The sequence below is a fragment of the Hippoglossus stenolepis genome, chromosome 3 (assembly GCF_022539355.2).
Source record: "Hippoglossus stenolepis isolate QCI-W04-F060 chromosome 3, HSTE1.2, whole genome shotgun sequence".
Classification (NCBI taxonomy): Eukaryota; Metazoa; Chordata; class Actinopteri; order Pleuronectiformes; family Pleuronectidae; genus Hippoglossus; species Hippoglossus stenolepis.
In genome coordinates, this window is record NC_061485.1 from 13,087,260 (window position 1) to 13,100,041 (window position 12,782).

Consider the following 12,782-nt stretch of genomic DNA (forward strand, 5'->3'; position numbering starts at 1 on the left):
GTACTACAATCAACCAACTGATTTGAATATTTAACTTTTTAACTAACGTTTTTTAGATTATTATTACTTGTATTATTACTTTTACTAACTGACTTCAGGCAACAGCCTCTCCCTCCAGACAATCATTATTACAGATCACAAGTGGAAACATTATACTCATAAATACCTCAGTTATTTTTCGAATTGTTTCTTACAATTTCTTATGAGCAGCGAGAGGTACCAGGGTGTTAGGCATTTTAGACACAACAAATTTAGTTAAATATACTAAAACAAAATCAAGAAACAAAGTTTTCAAAATAGACCGTGAGATAACTACTTGGTTAAGAACTGCCCTCGGGAGTCAGCCGTCAGATTGGAACAACTAGTGTTAGCCACTGGGATTAACTACTTTACTGCCTCTTCAGCGATCTCACCGGAAGTTCCACCAATAATCCTGTAGAGTACGGCTCCTGAGATTAAGGTGGATAAGTCGTTCTCTCTTGGAGTTCTTTTGTCTTCATGCAAACCAGAACACAGGGTTACGTAAAAACTAAACTTTAGCCAGAAAAGTTCACGAGGAGATATATACAACACCGTATTTCCCATGTTTGCTCTGTGACAGATTTAGAATGAGAGATACATCTTCAGTGTTGGAGTTTGGGCGATGATTTCACAAGCATCAGATGTCATAACCTTTAGTATTACAGCGCATGTGTTTTTCATACACTGTCACCGAAAATGCCCACAGTGTGTGTATGGGGACGAGGGGGTGGTGCTTATGCAGAACAGGTTAAAAGGGAAAACCAGTGTCCCTTCATCTCAGTATCGTGCCTACACACCGTCACTGACTACTTTAGTGCGTCTGTGGTGATGTCACTTACTGAGAAAAACTGCTTTCATGTGACCATGTGATTGTGTGACAGAGAGGAGAATTACGTGACCTCGATACTCTCGGTGGTGCAGCATGTGGTCTTGATGGGGGAGATGTCATACTCATGATTAAATGGCTCTACGTTCTCAGGGTGGAGCCCACAACATATTGACGAGGATCGGCAACAACAGCAAGGCTACAACATATGATTGATTTTTATTATAGATTATTCCATGTCTTATTTTATCATAATTCAATTGACTGTGTGTTGTCCATACAACCATTGCAGTAACAATAAACTCTCAAATACATGTGTGATATCATTGCACAGTAGAAATTACTCATTTTCTTACCACTACTGAACAGTGATTATTTTTTTTTTCATTCATCAGGAAACCCCCAACCAGACCCTGTTGCACCAAATGTCAACAAACCAAGTCACACTACACGCACAGCAAGTTCACAATAAAACTTCTTTACAAATCCTCAGGCATTTACATTACAGCATTACACCAGCACCATTAACTACACAATGTCCACTGGTGGGGGTTTAAATTAAACATTGGGCGACAAAAAGCAAAGCCGTGTTTTGTCATCCTTCACATAATAACACTTTAATATCGGGTCAATACTAAACTCACATAAAGGGTGCAAATTCACACTAAATATTTTAACAGGTGTCCAGTGGTTTTGGGGAAGATTGCTCCAAATTAGCTGAAAACGCTTCATGTAGCAGAGTTTAATAGCTGAAACAAAAGTACATTTTACGTGTGTTGTTTATTTTTGAAGTCTCAGAGGTAAACTTAATTTATTAATCTATATGATTAAATACCACCAAGGATGATTGTATGATCTTTACCAAGGTCTTTTGTTCCATTTCAACAATTAAGTCTGTTTTATAGTGAGACTCCATGTATATTTGGACTAAGTCAGAAAAAGCCAGCAAGAGTTATGAGAATGGTGCAGATGATATACATAATATACAAAAGAGAATATTAAAGAATATTAATTGTTGAATTTAAACTGTCGCCGCAGTGCTCATGGTTTCCAGGGGATCAGTGGTCTTTCACTTCCTCTACCAGCTTCTTGTGTCAGCGTCAGCAAGTCAGCCCCATCACATCTCACACTGACGTCAGCAATCCACAGTCAAGATAAAACTCTGAAGGCATGAGCCACACACTGGTCATGATGGTTCCTCTGAAGTGTTCTGTTGCATTTATATATGTGCTGAGTATTTGGACTATGGGATATGCTAGAAGCTGTGGTGGGCAACAGGCTTTGATCGACGAACTGTGCTGTGACCGGTGTCGTCCAGGTAAAGCATACGATTGAATAATTACAAATCTGTTGAATTGCTTGATCTAATTTTAGGTGAATATTGTCCATGTTCTTGTGAGTGACTGCATTTATTTTTTGTTTTGAAGGTGAATATTTGAAGGAGTATTGCAATGAGCATGATAAAACTGTCTGTAGCCCCTGTGCTGAGGGCTTCTACTCTGAGCACTTCAACATCTTTGACAGATGTGAGGAATGCCAGTCATGCCAACATGGTAAGACCGAAGATAATGAGGAAATATTTCATTTATATGTGAAAAATGTCATCTTGATCTCATGATTTCCAAAAAAGTGACAATCGGTTTAACACAGTGGATAAATGAAAGGAACTTATGAATAAGGGAAAGTCCTGTGGTTAGAATTCTTGTCTGTCCACAGAATATGCTGAGAAATGTACATCAACCACAAATGCAAAATGTTCGTGTCGCTCGGGTTTCCTGTGTTCCAACAGCAAGTGTTCGACTTGTGAGGAAAACAAGTGTGTTGCGGGGGAGAGAGTGAACAGAACAGGTAAGAGTGGCTGTGTTCTGAACTAAAAGAAACACATTGTTTAGCTGTTTGTGATAGTTTCAAAATTGTTGGCTGCTGAAAAAAATAATCTAGATTGACAATTAGAAGTGTCAACCAGGCTCATTGGAATTGAAAAATATTCCATTTAAAAATGTAAATGTGTTAACCTACCTACCTACCTACCTACCTACCAGAAATAAGTGCTGCCCTTAGATGTTTTGAATGAATGGGTGAATGGCAAAACTGTACTGTAAAGCACTTTGAGTGTCATCAAGACTAGAAAAGCACTATATAAATACAAACCATTTACCACTTACCTACCAATCTACCTACTCACCAACTACCTACCTACCTACCTACCTACCTACCTACCTACCTACCTACCTACCTACCTACCTACCTATCAATCTACCTCCCTACCTACCTACCTACCTACCTACCCATCACCCATCAACCACTCCTACCTTCTACCTACTCAACCATTCCTACCTCCTACCTACCTATCTACCCATCTACTTATCTACCCATCTACCCACTTTTCATTCTTTCAATCTTTCTTTCTTTCATTGCAGACATTCCCCAAGTTGGACAGTTGATTAAGTATTCCTACAGGTGTGAGGCAGCATGTACTGCTCATGCCTATTTCGACGTGAAAGAGGAAACCTGCAAGCAAAGGACACAGTGAGACCCATTCACCCTGCTCAGATAGTGATTCTCCATAAAGTAGAGAGGTACATCAACAGAGACATTAACTATTTATGGTCGACAGGTGCAGTGCATTTGGACTTGCGGAACTGTTTCCAGGAAACAAAACCCACAACTCAGTTTGTGATTTGCATGGTATGTGAACAGAATGGTTGTATTTACTGACAGATGTCGATGACATACCACTGCTGCAACAATCATTTTGCTATGCTGTACAGACCGCAGCAATACGATTCTTGGCATCAGCTTCCTGCTGCTGTCTCTCTGCTTCCTGGCGATTGTGTCTACTGTCTGTGTGAAGAATCTATGGAAGCATAGAGCAAGTAAGTAAAATCTTTAATAGAAAAAAATAAATATATATATATATATATATATATATCATATATCAACCCAAACATAACAACATATGTGGATTTCTGTTGCTAAAACACAGGTGTGGCTGAAGAGACACTGACTAGCTATCATAATGAATTTAGAGATCAGCAAAAGTTGTAAAAGGAGCTAATTGGTTAAGGAAGATAAACAGTTTTTTCACAATAGAGAATGTGAGTGCAGCAATCACAACTTCTCAATGACTTTGTATTTAGAGACGTTGAAACGGTAAACTTAATACTTTTTATGGACACTGCCTTTTACAGGATGCACCCATGTTTCCAAAGGTTAGATATTGTTCAGCCTAGCTGTGTAAATGAAATGTAAATCCGTGTAGAAATGGGGCAATATGAATGGATAATATGAATCGTCTATTAAGGCACAAAATCGCAGAGAAAATAGTAAATTAAAATGTGTGGGTGTTTTAAAATATTTGTTTATGAATAATTTTATAGCATAGCATAAAATAAAAAGACATATTGTCTAATTCTTAAATCAAATACAAAAAAAACATTATTTTCTCTATATTAATATATTATATATTACAGTATAAATGATAATAAAAATATAAGATGAGACAATAAAGATAAACTTACCTCACCTGCAGTTGAAATTTGCCTCAAAAACCAACATTGTACACATTACATACACGTTCAGGCTTTATTCATACAGTGCATTTGAAAGGAACAGCACTTGAAAAGATGTCAAGATGAAATGGAACAATCGAAGATGAAATCTGTTAAAGTGTGACATGTCGGCAGTGGGTCCTTAATGAAACAGTGGATTTTTAAACCCTTTGTATTTTTCTCTCTGCTTCGGATAACAATCCTGTGTTAGGTTTCAACACTGCAGACTTTCCCCTGCCAAAAGAGGAGTGTGGACTCCAGCTCAGTATTCCCGATGAATGCAAGGACTGCAGCAGTTTGGACAAACTCCATCAGGAAAACGTCCCCATTCTTTGTATTTTAGGATAAGGTGACCACACTGGTTCGCTCCATCTAAAGATTTTGATTATAAATAGTATAGAATAGTTTTAGCTACATGTTTACATATAAAGAACCCATAAACAGGCAAACATGTGAAGATTAGAGGTGCTTTATTTGATCTCCAGACAAACAGGATATAGCTGGACAGGAAGCTGAAAGATGAGTTCACTGGTTCCTTCCCTATTACCGGTGCACTTTAAGAGATAGCACCAACTCCCTGGAATAGTTTACCTGAGGATTGTTTTAACAATCAGCTTTAAGTTTCTTTTACATATAGGTATTACTTATATGTTCTCCGCCTAGTCATTTTATTTGTTGTTATTGATTTTAAACATTGATATATAGTACTTGCTTTGTAATTATATAGTATTTTGCTTGGTGTCTTTGATGGTTTGTTTTCTTGCTTTTAATTGTCGTCTTTGTAAAGTATTTTGTCACAGCTGTTTTTGAAAGGTTCTATGTATATAAAGTAAATATTTATATTATTATATGCATGTTTGTGTTTGTGCTTTTACAGTGTTAAAATACAGGAAACAAACCCTGTACACATACACACACACAAGCGAGGACATTACATTGACTTACATAGATTTTCCTGGAGATGTAATGTAATAACACTTGCTACTTGCTCGACCCAAACCCTAATGTAAACCTTAACCTAAATCCAAACTTAACCTTAAACATGCCTTCACCTTTAAATTTCATGATGTACGGTATAGGGACTTGTTTTTTGTCCCCATAAGGAAGGCATTTCCTCATAATGTGTCTGTAAAATTCATTAAAGTGTCCATGTTACGGCCAAGGAATTTTTTTATTTAACTTATAAATAATAATAATAATAATAAGTTAGGCTTCCAAGCAGAAGATGCACTCATACTTATTTTTTTGTACATTGTCCAACTTTTTCTTTTGGCCGACCCTCATATATTTGTAGACAGAGGAAAAGGATGTTTGTGTTTTGAGAGACACAGTACTCAGTTTGAAAAATCTGTGTCGACACGTGTCAAGCTGCTCTAATAACCAAACAATTGCCAAACAGAAAACTACACACACCACACACACACACACACACACACACACACACACACACACACACACACACCACTTTCTCGTCTAACACCATACAGAAAATATAATTTTTCTGTATATATATTTGATGTTTTTTACAGACATTTTTGTAGTCTTCAGTATTATCCCTTCAGCTGATGTGTGAACCCCGCTCTGCCTGCGGGGGTCGCTGTGGGGCCCGTGTTGACAGATCATATGACAGCCGCTGTCCGGGTCCCACTTCCCTTCCCCGCTGGAAAACGCCACATCTGACAGGGAGGGAGGCTCACACTCGGTCGCGGGGAAACGTGAACACCGCCGTCAAGATGCTGGCTCTCATGAACCGGCTGCTGGACTGGTTCAAGTCCCTGTTCTGGAAGGAGGAGATGGAGCTGACGCTGGTCGGCCTCCAGTACTCGGGGAAAACAACATTTGTAAACGTGATCGCTGTAAGTCCTCAGCCGCTGTTAGCCACCTTGCTAGGGCAGGGCTAACACCATTCTCGCTAATATCGGGGGTTAATAGCTGGGGAGTTGTGTCTGTGCCGACTCGCAGTGTCCTGGCCCGGAAGTCATGTAACGTGACTGTGCTGTGTTGTGATCCCAGCATCCACCGACGCACCTGTGTCAACAAAGTCACCTGGGCTAACTGGTTTGATGCTAGCTGCTGCCTGTGTGTGTGTTGTGATCGTTTAGCGTGCTAATCTCAAACAGCAGCAGGTCTGACACTGAGGCCCGCGAGTCGTTGAAGTGAACGTGAAACTGTTTCTCTCGGCTTCGTTGGGACTTTCATCCTAAACGCCTCCAACGTGTCACGAGAGAGCCGAGCTCGTGGTGGCTGTTTCCACATCTGCCAACATGACACCACTGAAAACCCGTTGTTCTCTGTGCAGCTGGAGAACATGTGAGACGTCTCTTTGCCTCAGATGCTAACAGTGATAAGGAGGCGGATTGCGCGTCCTGCATGCAGCCTGTGGTGTCCTCCCGCGACCGTGGGGTTTCTCAAAACCGGTGTTTCTGGTGGAGCAATTTGCATCAGCCAATCACTGCACAGCCACTGCAATGTGTTTTTAGCAGCGTATTGTGAAAAGTCCACTGTGGTAATTGGAGGCAGTTTGTGGTGGGGATGGCTGTCACAGTGATTAGCACACATTCTTTTGAATCCACCGTGAATTGGACTGGTTGTGTGGGTTTTAATGTCATGTGTTTCCCTGGTGCAGAGCAACTTGGCGTTCTTCAGCTAAACATAAAATACATCTCTAGTTTGGTATGCTGCGGATCTGTGGGGAATTTTCATTACTCAAGGTTTCACTAGAGTTCATGTGACCAATCAAAAAACAATCCTTCAACCCTAATAGTCATAGCTGATTGACCTTCAGAGTGTTTTGCCAAAGTCTACAGAGAAGGAATCATGTTCTATCAAGAGGAAGAAAGTATTGGCAGCTGACTTGCATTTCAAAGGGGACAAGAGCCAAACATTTTTTTAGATCTTTCCTCTGTCAAACGCCTGAGAGTGTGTCAGTCTGCTGACTCTCCTGTATCTCCTCTTGTTTTAGTCTTTATTGTTAAGTGTGTTTGAGAGTTTACATTTATTTTGATGCCACTAGTACCATCCTGTATCTCTATTAGAGTTAAAACCATTGTATTAAAAGATTAATTACATAAGCTATGTTTTTTTATATAAAAGAAACAGTCAGTGGTTTTAGCTTCTCATTTCTTAAGTGGATCTTATGCGTCTGTGTTTTATATCATAGTTTGACTGTTGGTCATTTAAATATGTCATCTTGGTTTCTAAGAAATTGTAACTGGGAATTTCCACCGTTTCCACAAATCTGATAGATAAAGTAAAACACGTGAGAATGACAATAAGCAGCAGACCAAAATGCTGATCGTTAGTTTCAGCTCTGATCTGCACTGATAAAGTAATCACAGAAAATAGAGGAGTCAGATTAAACTTCAGAGGAACCTCGGCATGTGATAAAAGCCTAGGTGTCTGAGGAGGAAGTTGTGTTTGTGGTTGGAACAAAACTCCGATCCTTCCTTCATGTGGAAGAGTTGAGAAAAAAAATATTTTGTCAGCGACCGAGAACAGTTAGTGGGGGAGCTTCCTCTTTCCTAAGTCATGAGACCGCTGCACTTATTTTCTTTGAGCTCCGTCAGGTGACTCCAGCGAGTCATGTGCTGTGAAATTTGTGTGCGGCAGACTGTGCACACTCTCTGGTTTACAGCGGAGGGCAGGGAGAGGGAGTGGAAACAGCTTTTGAGTTTCAAGGGGAAAGCTTCTGATTCTGTGTGTTGAAATGTTTTTTTCCTTTCACTTCACTTTTCAGCAATGAACACGGAGAGAAGCTGTGGAGATACAGTTTTATTACTTGAATCTTTTTGTCATTTAAAATAAAATGATTCATTTTGTGTTTCTCCTCTTCACAGTTTTGAAAATGTGCTTGTACATAATCTAGATTTTCAGATTTCGGAAGTCATACTCTTGTATCATAATTATTATATGTCCACAATTCCTACCCAGTATTGTAGTTTAAATGCTTTTATGATAACATGAATAATAATAACATGCTTTTAATGACTGAGTATTCTTTAAAATTTGAAGATAATTGTGACTGCTTTATCTTTCATGAACTGTTCATCGATTGTTTGTTAATTGGCAGGATAACACAAAATCGAATCAAGCAATTTCCAAGGAAGAATCCATTAAAATGTTGATGCAGATCCAGATCAAGCGGCGGATGCAGGATTTAGCTTTTCACTTTCTTTAATTTTGCGAGATTGGGTGTTTTTCAATCTTTTGGGGGATTTCTTCTTCTATCTTTCTCTTCATGGATCTTGAACATGTTGAGCAGTCTGATATGTATGAGTGTGTACAATTTGGTGCAGATCCGAATAAAAATCTGGATCTAGTGAATTTAAATGTGGTTTCCTAAGAGGACTGTTGGGCTTTGGCTGAGGTATGAGCTCTACTGAGTGGTGTTCTAGTTAGTGTTTAGTTTTTTTTAACTAACTCAATATTTGAAGAACATTAAATCTGTGTTGTGTGAGGTGGCTTTTTGTAACTTTGGACCAGTTCATTTATTGTAAACATGTATCTATCATCAGTAATAAAAAAGTCTCACCGTTAAGAAATAACTCAAACATGTCATTTCTTTCAGTCGGGGCATTTCAGTGAAGACATGATCCCTACAGTCGGGTTCAACATGAGGAAGGTCACTAAAGGAAACGTCACCATCAAGGTTCAGTTTTATTTTTTATGCTGTTAAATGACACCAGCAGAATGATTTCTACAAGATGGCAACATTTGCAATGTTATAGACACTTTGAAACAGGAATGTCATGTGATGCTGTGCCCTTAATTCTGTAGATTTGGGATATAGGAGGACAGCCGAGGTTCAGGAGCATGTGGGAGCGCTACTGTCGGGGGGTTAATGCGATTGTGTGAGTATCCAAATTCTGGCTTTCAGATAATTAAAGTGGGGGGGATTGGAATGACAGAAAGAAGAAGTTGATGTTGAACTTCCCTATTAATATATATGCAAATCTCTCTGTTTCAATGTTGCTGATTTTTAGGTACATGGTCGATGCAGCAGATCGAGAAAAGGTGGAGGCGTCTACAAACGAGCTTCATAATTTACTAGACAAACCTCAGTTGCAAGGAATTCCTGTAAGTGTTCCCCTGAAACCACTTTTTACAAAATCTCCGTGATATCTGTCCTGCAAAACTCTGCGTGGGTTCTGTTGGTGATTACTTGCTCCAGTTGCAAATTTCTACTGCCATCTGCTCTTAGATTCTGGTACTCGGCAACAAAAGGGATCTTCCCACTGCACTAGATGAAAAGCAGCTCATCGAGCAAATGTAAGTAACAGAAATGATGCATGAAGTCCTGAACTCATTTGTTCTGATCACAGCTGAATGTAGATTTCCTCCTTTTTTTCTGTAGATTCCTTCTGTTATGATTATTTCAAACTGTCCCAAGAAGAAGAATTTAATATTTCAATATTATTCAAGTATTTTGCTTTGTATACTTTGCAACTTCCTACTTTAAATTCCACATGAGTTCAACATACCTGTATGATGATGACATGAAAAGTGGAACTGGCTCCCTCTGCTGTCAAGTGAAAACATGTGCTTAGAATTGTGTTGAGCTGTTTCCTGGAAGCTTCAATATGAATAACACTGATGATCATTCTGGCTGCATACTCATCATATTTACTTGTTTGTGCATTTTTTTTCCCCTCATAGGAATCTGGCAGCTATTCAGGACAGAGAGATATGCTGCTACTCCATTTCCTGCAAAGAGAAAGACAACATTGGTAAGTTGAAATAAATGACTGCTGTGTTATTTCCACTGGATTAAGGGTGATTTTATCCTTTTCACTAAAAATAAATTCAGAAAAGTTTGCATCCATGTTTTCTAATTTGTACGCTTCTTCCTCTCCGGGCTCATTGCAGCATATTTTGGCACATTATCACTACCTGTTAATCAGTGTTATAGTGTTACCCTATTGGTGGGCCACACACATGCTTGCTGGTGTTAATATATATATAAAAAATCAGCTCCAAATGGCTACTTTTAAGGAAATCAAACAATAAATTGAATTTGTTAGCCCATTAATAATGCAGCAATTTACTTTAGCATTTATTAATGAATGTTTTTGCATTAATTCATTAATTTATATGAAAACCTGGTTCGATCGCATCACTTTGCCTTCAGACACCCAACATACTCCCCTGTGTTAACCTGCATTAGCCTGGGGAGTCATTAACAGTAGTTCAATTGGGTTCTGTGTAGATGAATGTGTACCAGAGTTATATGTAATTCTACTGTGTGTCAAGTTAGAAATACCTGAACAGATTCTGAGACCCTGCATGTTTTTTATTTATTTCAGATATCACGCTTCAGTGGCTCATCCAGCACTCAAAATCCCGGAGGAGCTGAGAATGTTTATTTTTCTTCTTTTTTTGGCCAGCTGTGTTCGCCATGTTACTGTCATGCCACACCGCATCACTCTGTGATGATGTACAGTTGTATCTTCAGGTCACAGGTCACATGCTGCACTGTTCTGCTTGTGTCATTCAATGTCTTTTCTCACCTTGTGATTCTTTCACAAACCCTGACAATGCACTACTACTATGAAATTCTGGAACCAAATTTAAGGAATGTAATTGGCATTATAAGTAATGTGAAGCTGTAAATTAACTCTGAGTAAGAACCTAGTTTCTCATCTACATTTTACCCTTCAGGCATTACCTGAGTGATCATACCCAGAGGTTTACAACACTAATCTTGGGTGTAGAACAACACTGTGTTGAAGGATTTATTCTGTCAAACAGGCCTCACAAAAATGAGAAATGTTCCTCACACAGTTAGATAATCATGCCAAGAGAAGGCTGACGTGGACATGCAGGTGTTCACATTTCTATCGAGCTCTACCCATAGAACTGTTGTTCTTAGCTTGATCAGGTTTCCCTCTTTCAAACACATGTCTGTTGTTTTAGAAAAAACTGTGCATTTGCGCACATCAGTTTGAGCAGGTCTGTACAAATATCAAGCTAATATGATTTTTACTGATGTGAGATGTGCGTGTATGAATATATGATTATTATGATCTATTTAAAGACTGAATGTACTAAAAGTAAAGCTGTACGGGGTTGTGTGGTAATATTGGGCCTCTCTTTGTAAGGAGCCTCAGTGGAACGATGTGTGCTGCCCTGATGCTGCCAGAGTGGCAGAATTTAAAGTGCCTTGTGCAATGTCTCTCACCTCTGGAGCAAAGCGGCATGCTGGGTAGAGTGAAAATACACCACTTCAATACATTCAAGAAATAAAAAGGCATGCTTTTTAATTTAAACGTTGTCCTGGTATTTTTACTGCACCTTTTGAACGATGTATAGTTGACACAATGTAAAGAGCAAAAACAAGAAGGTCCAGCACACCCACATGGATGTTTTTTCAGCTAGGTGGCTGATTCTATCTCTGCTGGTTGAGCTTGTTTGTTAGTGATAACATGAGGTCTTGTATCAACCAGTCCGACAAAACATTAATCTGGTTCAGCTTGTATACACCAACACAGTCCCGACGAGTGTTATGTAGTGAAAAAAAGTCTGTGGCTCTAAATCTTGTAGATCTGAACTTGAATTCACTTCAAACCCCCCCCACAATTATCAAGTGGTTGTTTACTTTACCGCAGAAGATTATTGGCATGAGAGGCAGAAGAAAAGGTGGATAAATATATTTTTTTATTTTGTATATCCAGAATAAAGTTGAAATGTTAAGAATAAACCTGAAATTCCAAGACTAAAGTCAAACTTCTCTTTTTCCTGGCCCTAATAATCTTCTGTACTTTCCACCTCAGTCAATAGTCATGTGTAATTTCAATACCACTTTCTAGTAAGGCAGCCTTTATGAAAGTTTTATAATTCTAACTAATGCAATGCAGCATTCATGGTTGATGAAAAACCATGAGAAAAAAAGGCAAAGAATATTATCAGACAACCTGATCATGTTTTGTCTCATGAGTTCACGGTGGTGCCTTCAGGAAGTTGTTATCATGTAGCTCAGAGGAGAACTAACCGATACTCTAAATCAGAGGTCTTCAGAAGGGGGTCCGTGACGCGACGACATTTTTGGTTGATTAGACAATTTTTATATTTTCTTAATTTTTTATTTTTTTTCCCAACCATTTTTTCCCCCACAAATTTAAATGTCTTTAAATACACATTAACATGAATCCAACATATTGTAGCGAACGGATAAATGGAGGCAGAAGACGTTATCTTTCCGACACAATAATAAAACCATGAATATATGAACCTGTGTATTATTTGAATAGCTTAGTTTTGAATGCACAATAACAGGGTAGCTATGTTTATACTAGGCCCAGTTTAATATAAAACACAATTTTATACAATGTATATAGTATGGGGGTCCCTGCTCCATCTCTCCATCAGTTTGGGGGTCCTTGGCCTGA

At 38.8% G+C, this 12,782-nt stretch overlaps 2 protein-coding genes across 2 annotated transcripts; both read left to right on the forward strand.

Moving 5' to 3' along the window:
* Positions 1 to 1,977: 1,977 nt before the first annotated feature.
* tnfrsf18 (tumor necrosis factor receptor superfamily, member 18) lies at positions 1,978 to 5,243 on the forward strand. The gene is made up of 7 exons (XM_035152362.1): positions 1,978 to 2,165; positions 2,275 to 2,400; positions 2,564 to 2,695; positions 3,268 to 3,376; positions 3,465 to 3,535; positions 3,619 to 3,723; positions 4,610 to 5,243. Exons 1-7 carry the CDS (start codon positions 2,018 to 2,020, stop codon positions 4,744 to 4,746), a joined length of 828 nt encoding a protein of 275 aa, XP_035008253.1. The 5' UTR covers positions 1,978 to 2,017; the 3' UTR covers positions 4,747 to 5,243.
* A 778-nt stretch (positions 5,244 to 6,021) lies between these two features.
* On the forward strand, positions 6,022 to 11,663 carry arl8ba (ADP-ribosylation factor-like 8Ba). The gene is made up of 7 exons (XM_035152748.1): positions 6,022 to 6,254; positions 8,966 to 9,046; positions 9,175 to 9,248; positions 9,381 to 9,474; positions 9,599 to 9,666; positions 10,054 to 10,124; positions 10,701 to 11,663. Exons 1-7 carry the CDS (start codon positions 6,132 to 6,134, stop codon positions 10,748 to 10,750), a joined length of 561 nt encoding a protein of 186 aa, XP_035008639.1. The 5' UTR covers positions 6,022 to 6,131; the 3' UTR covers positions 10,751 to 11,663.
* Positions 11,664 to 12,782: the final 1,119 nt, after the last annotated feature.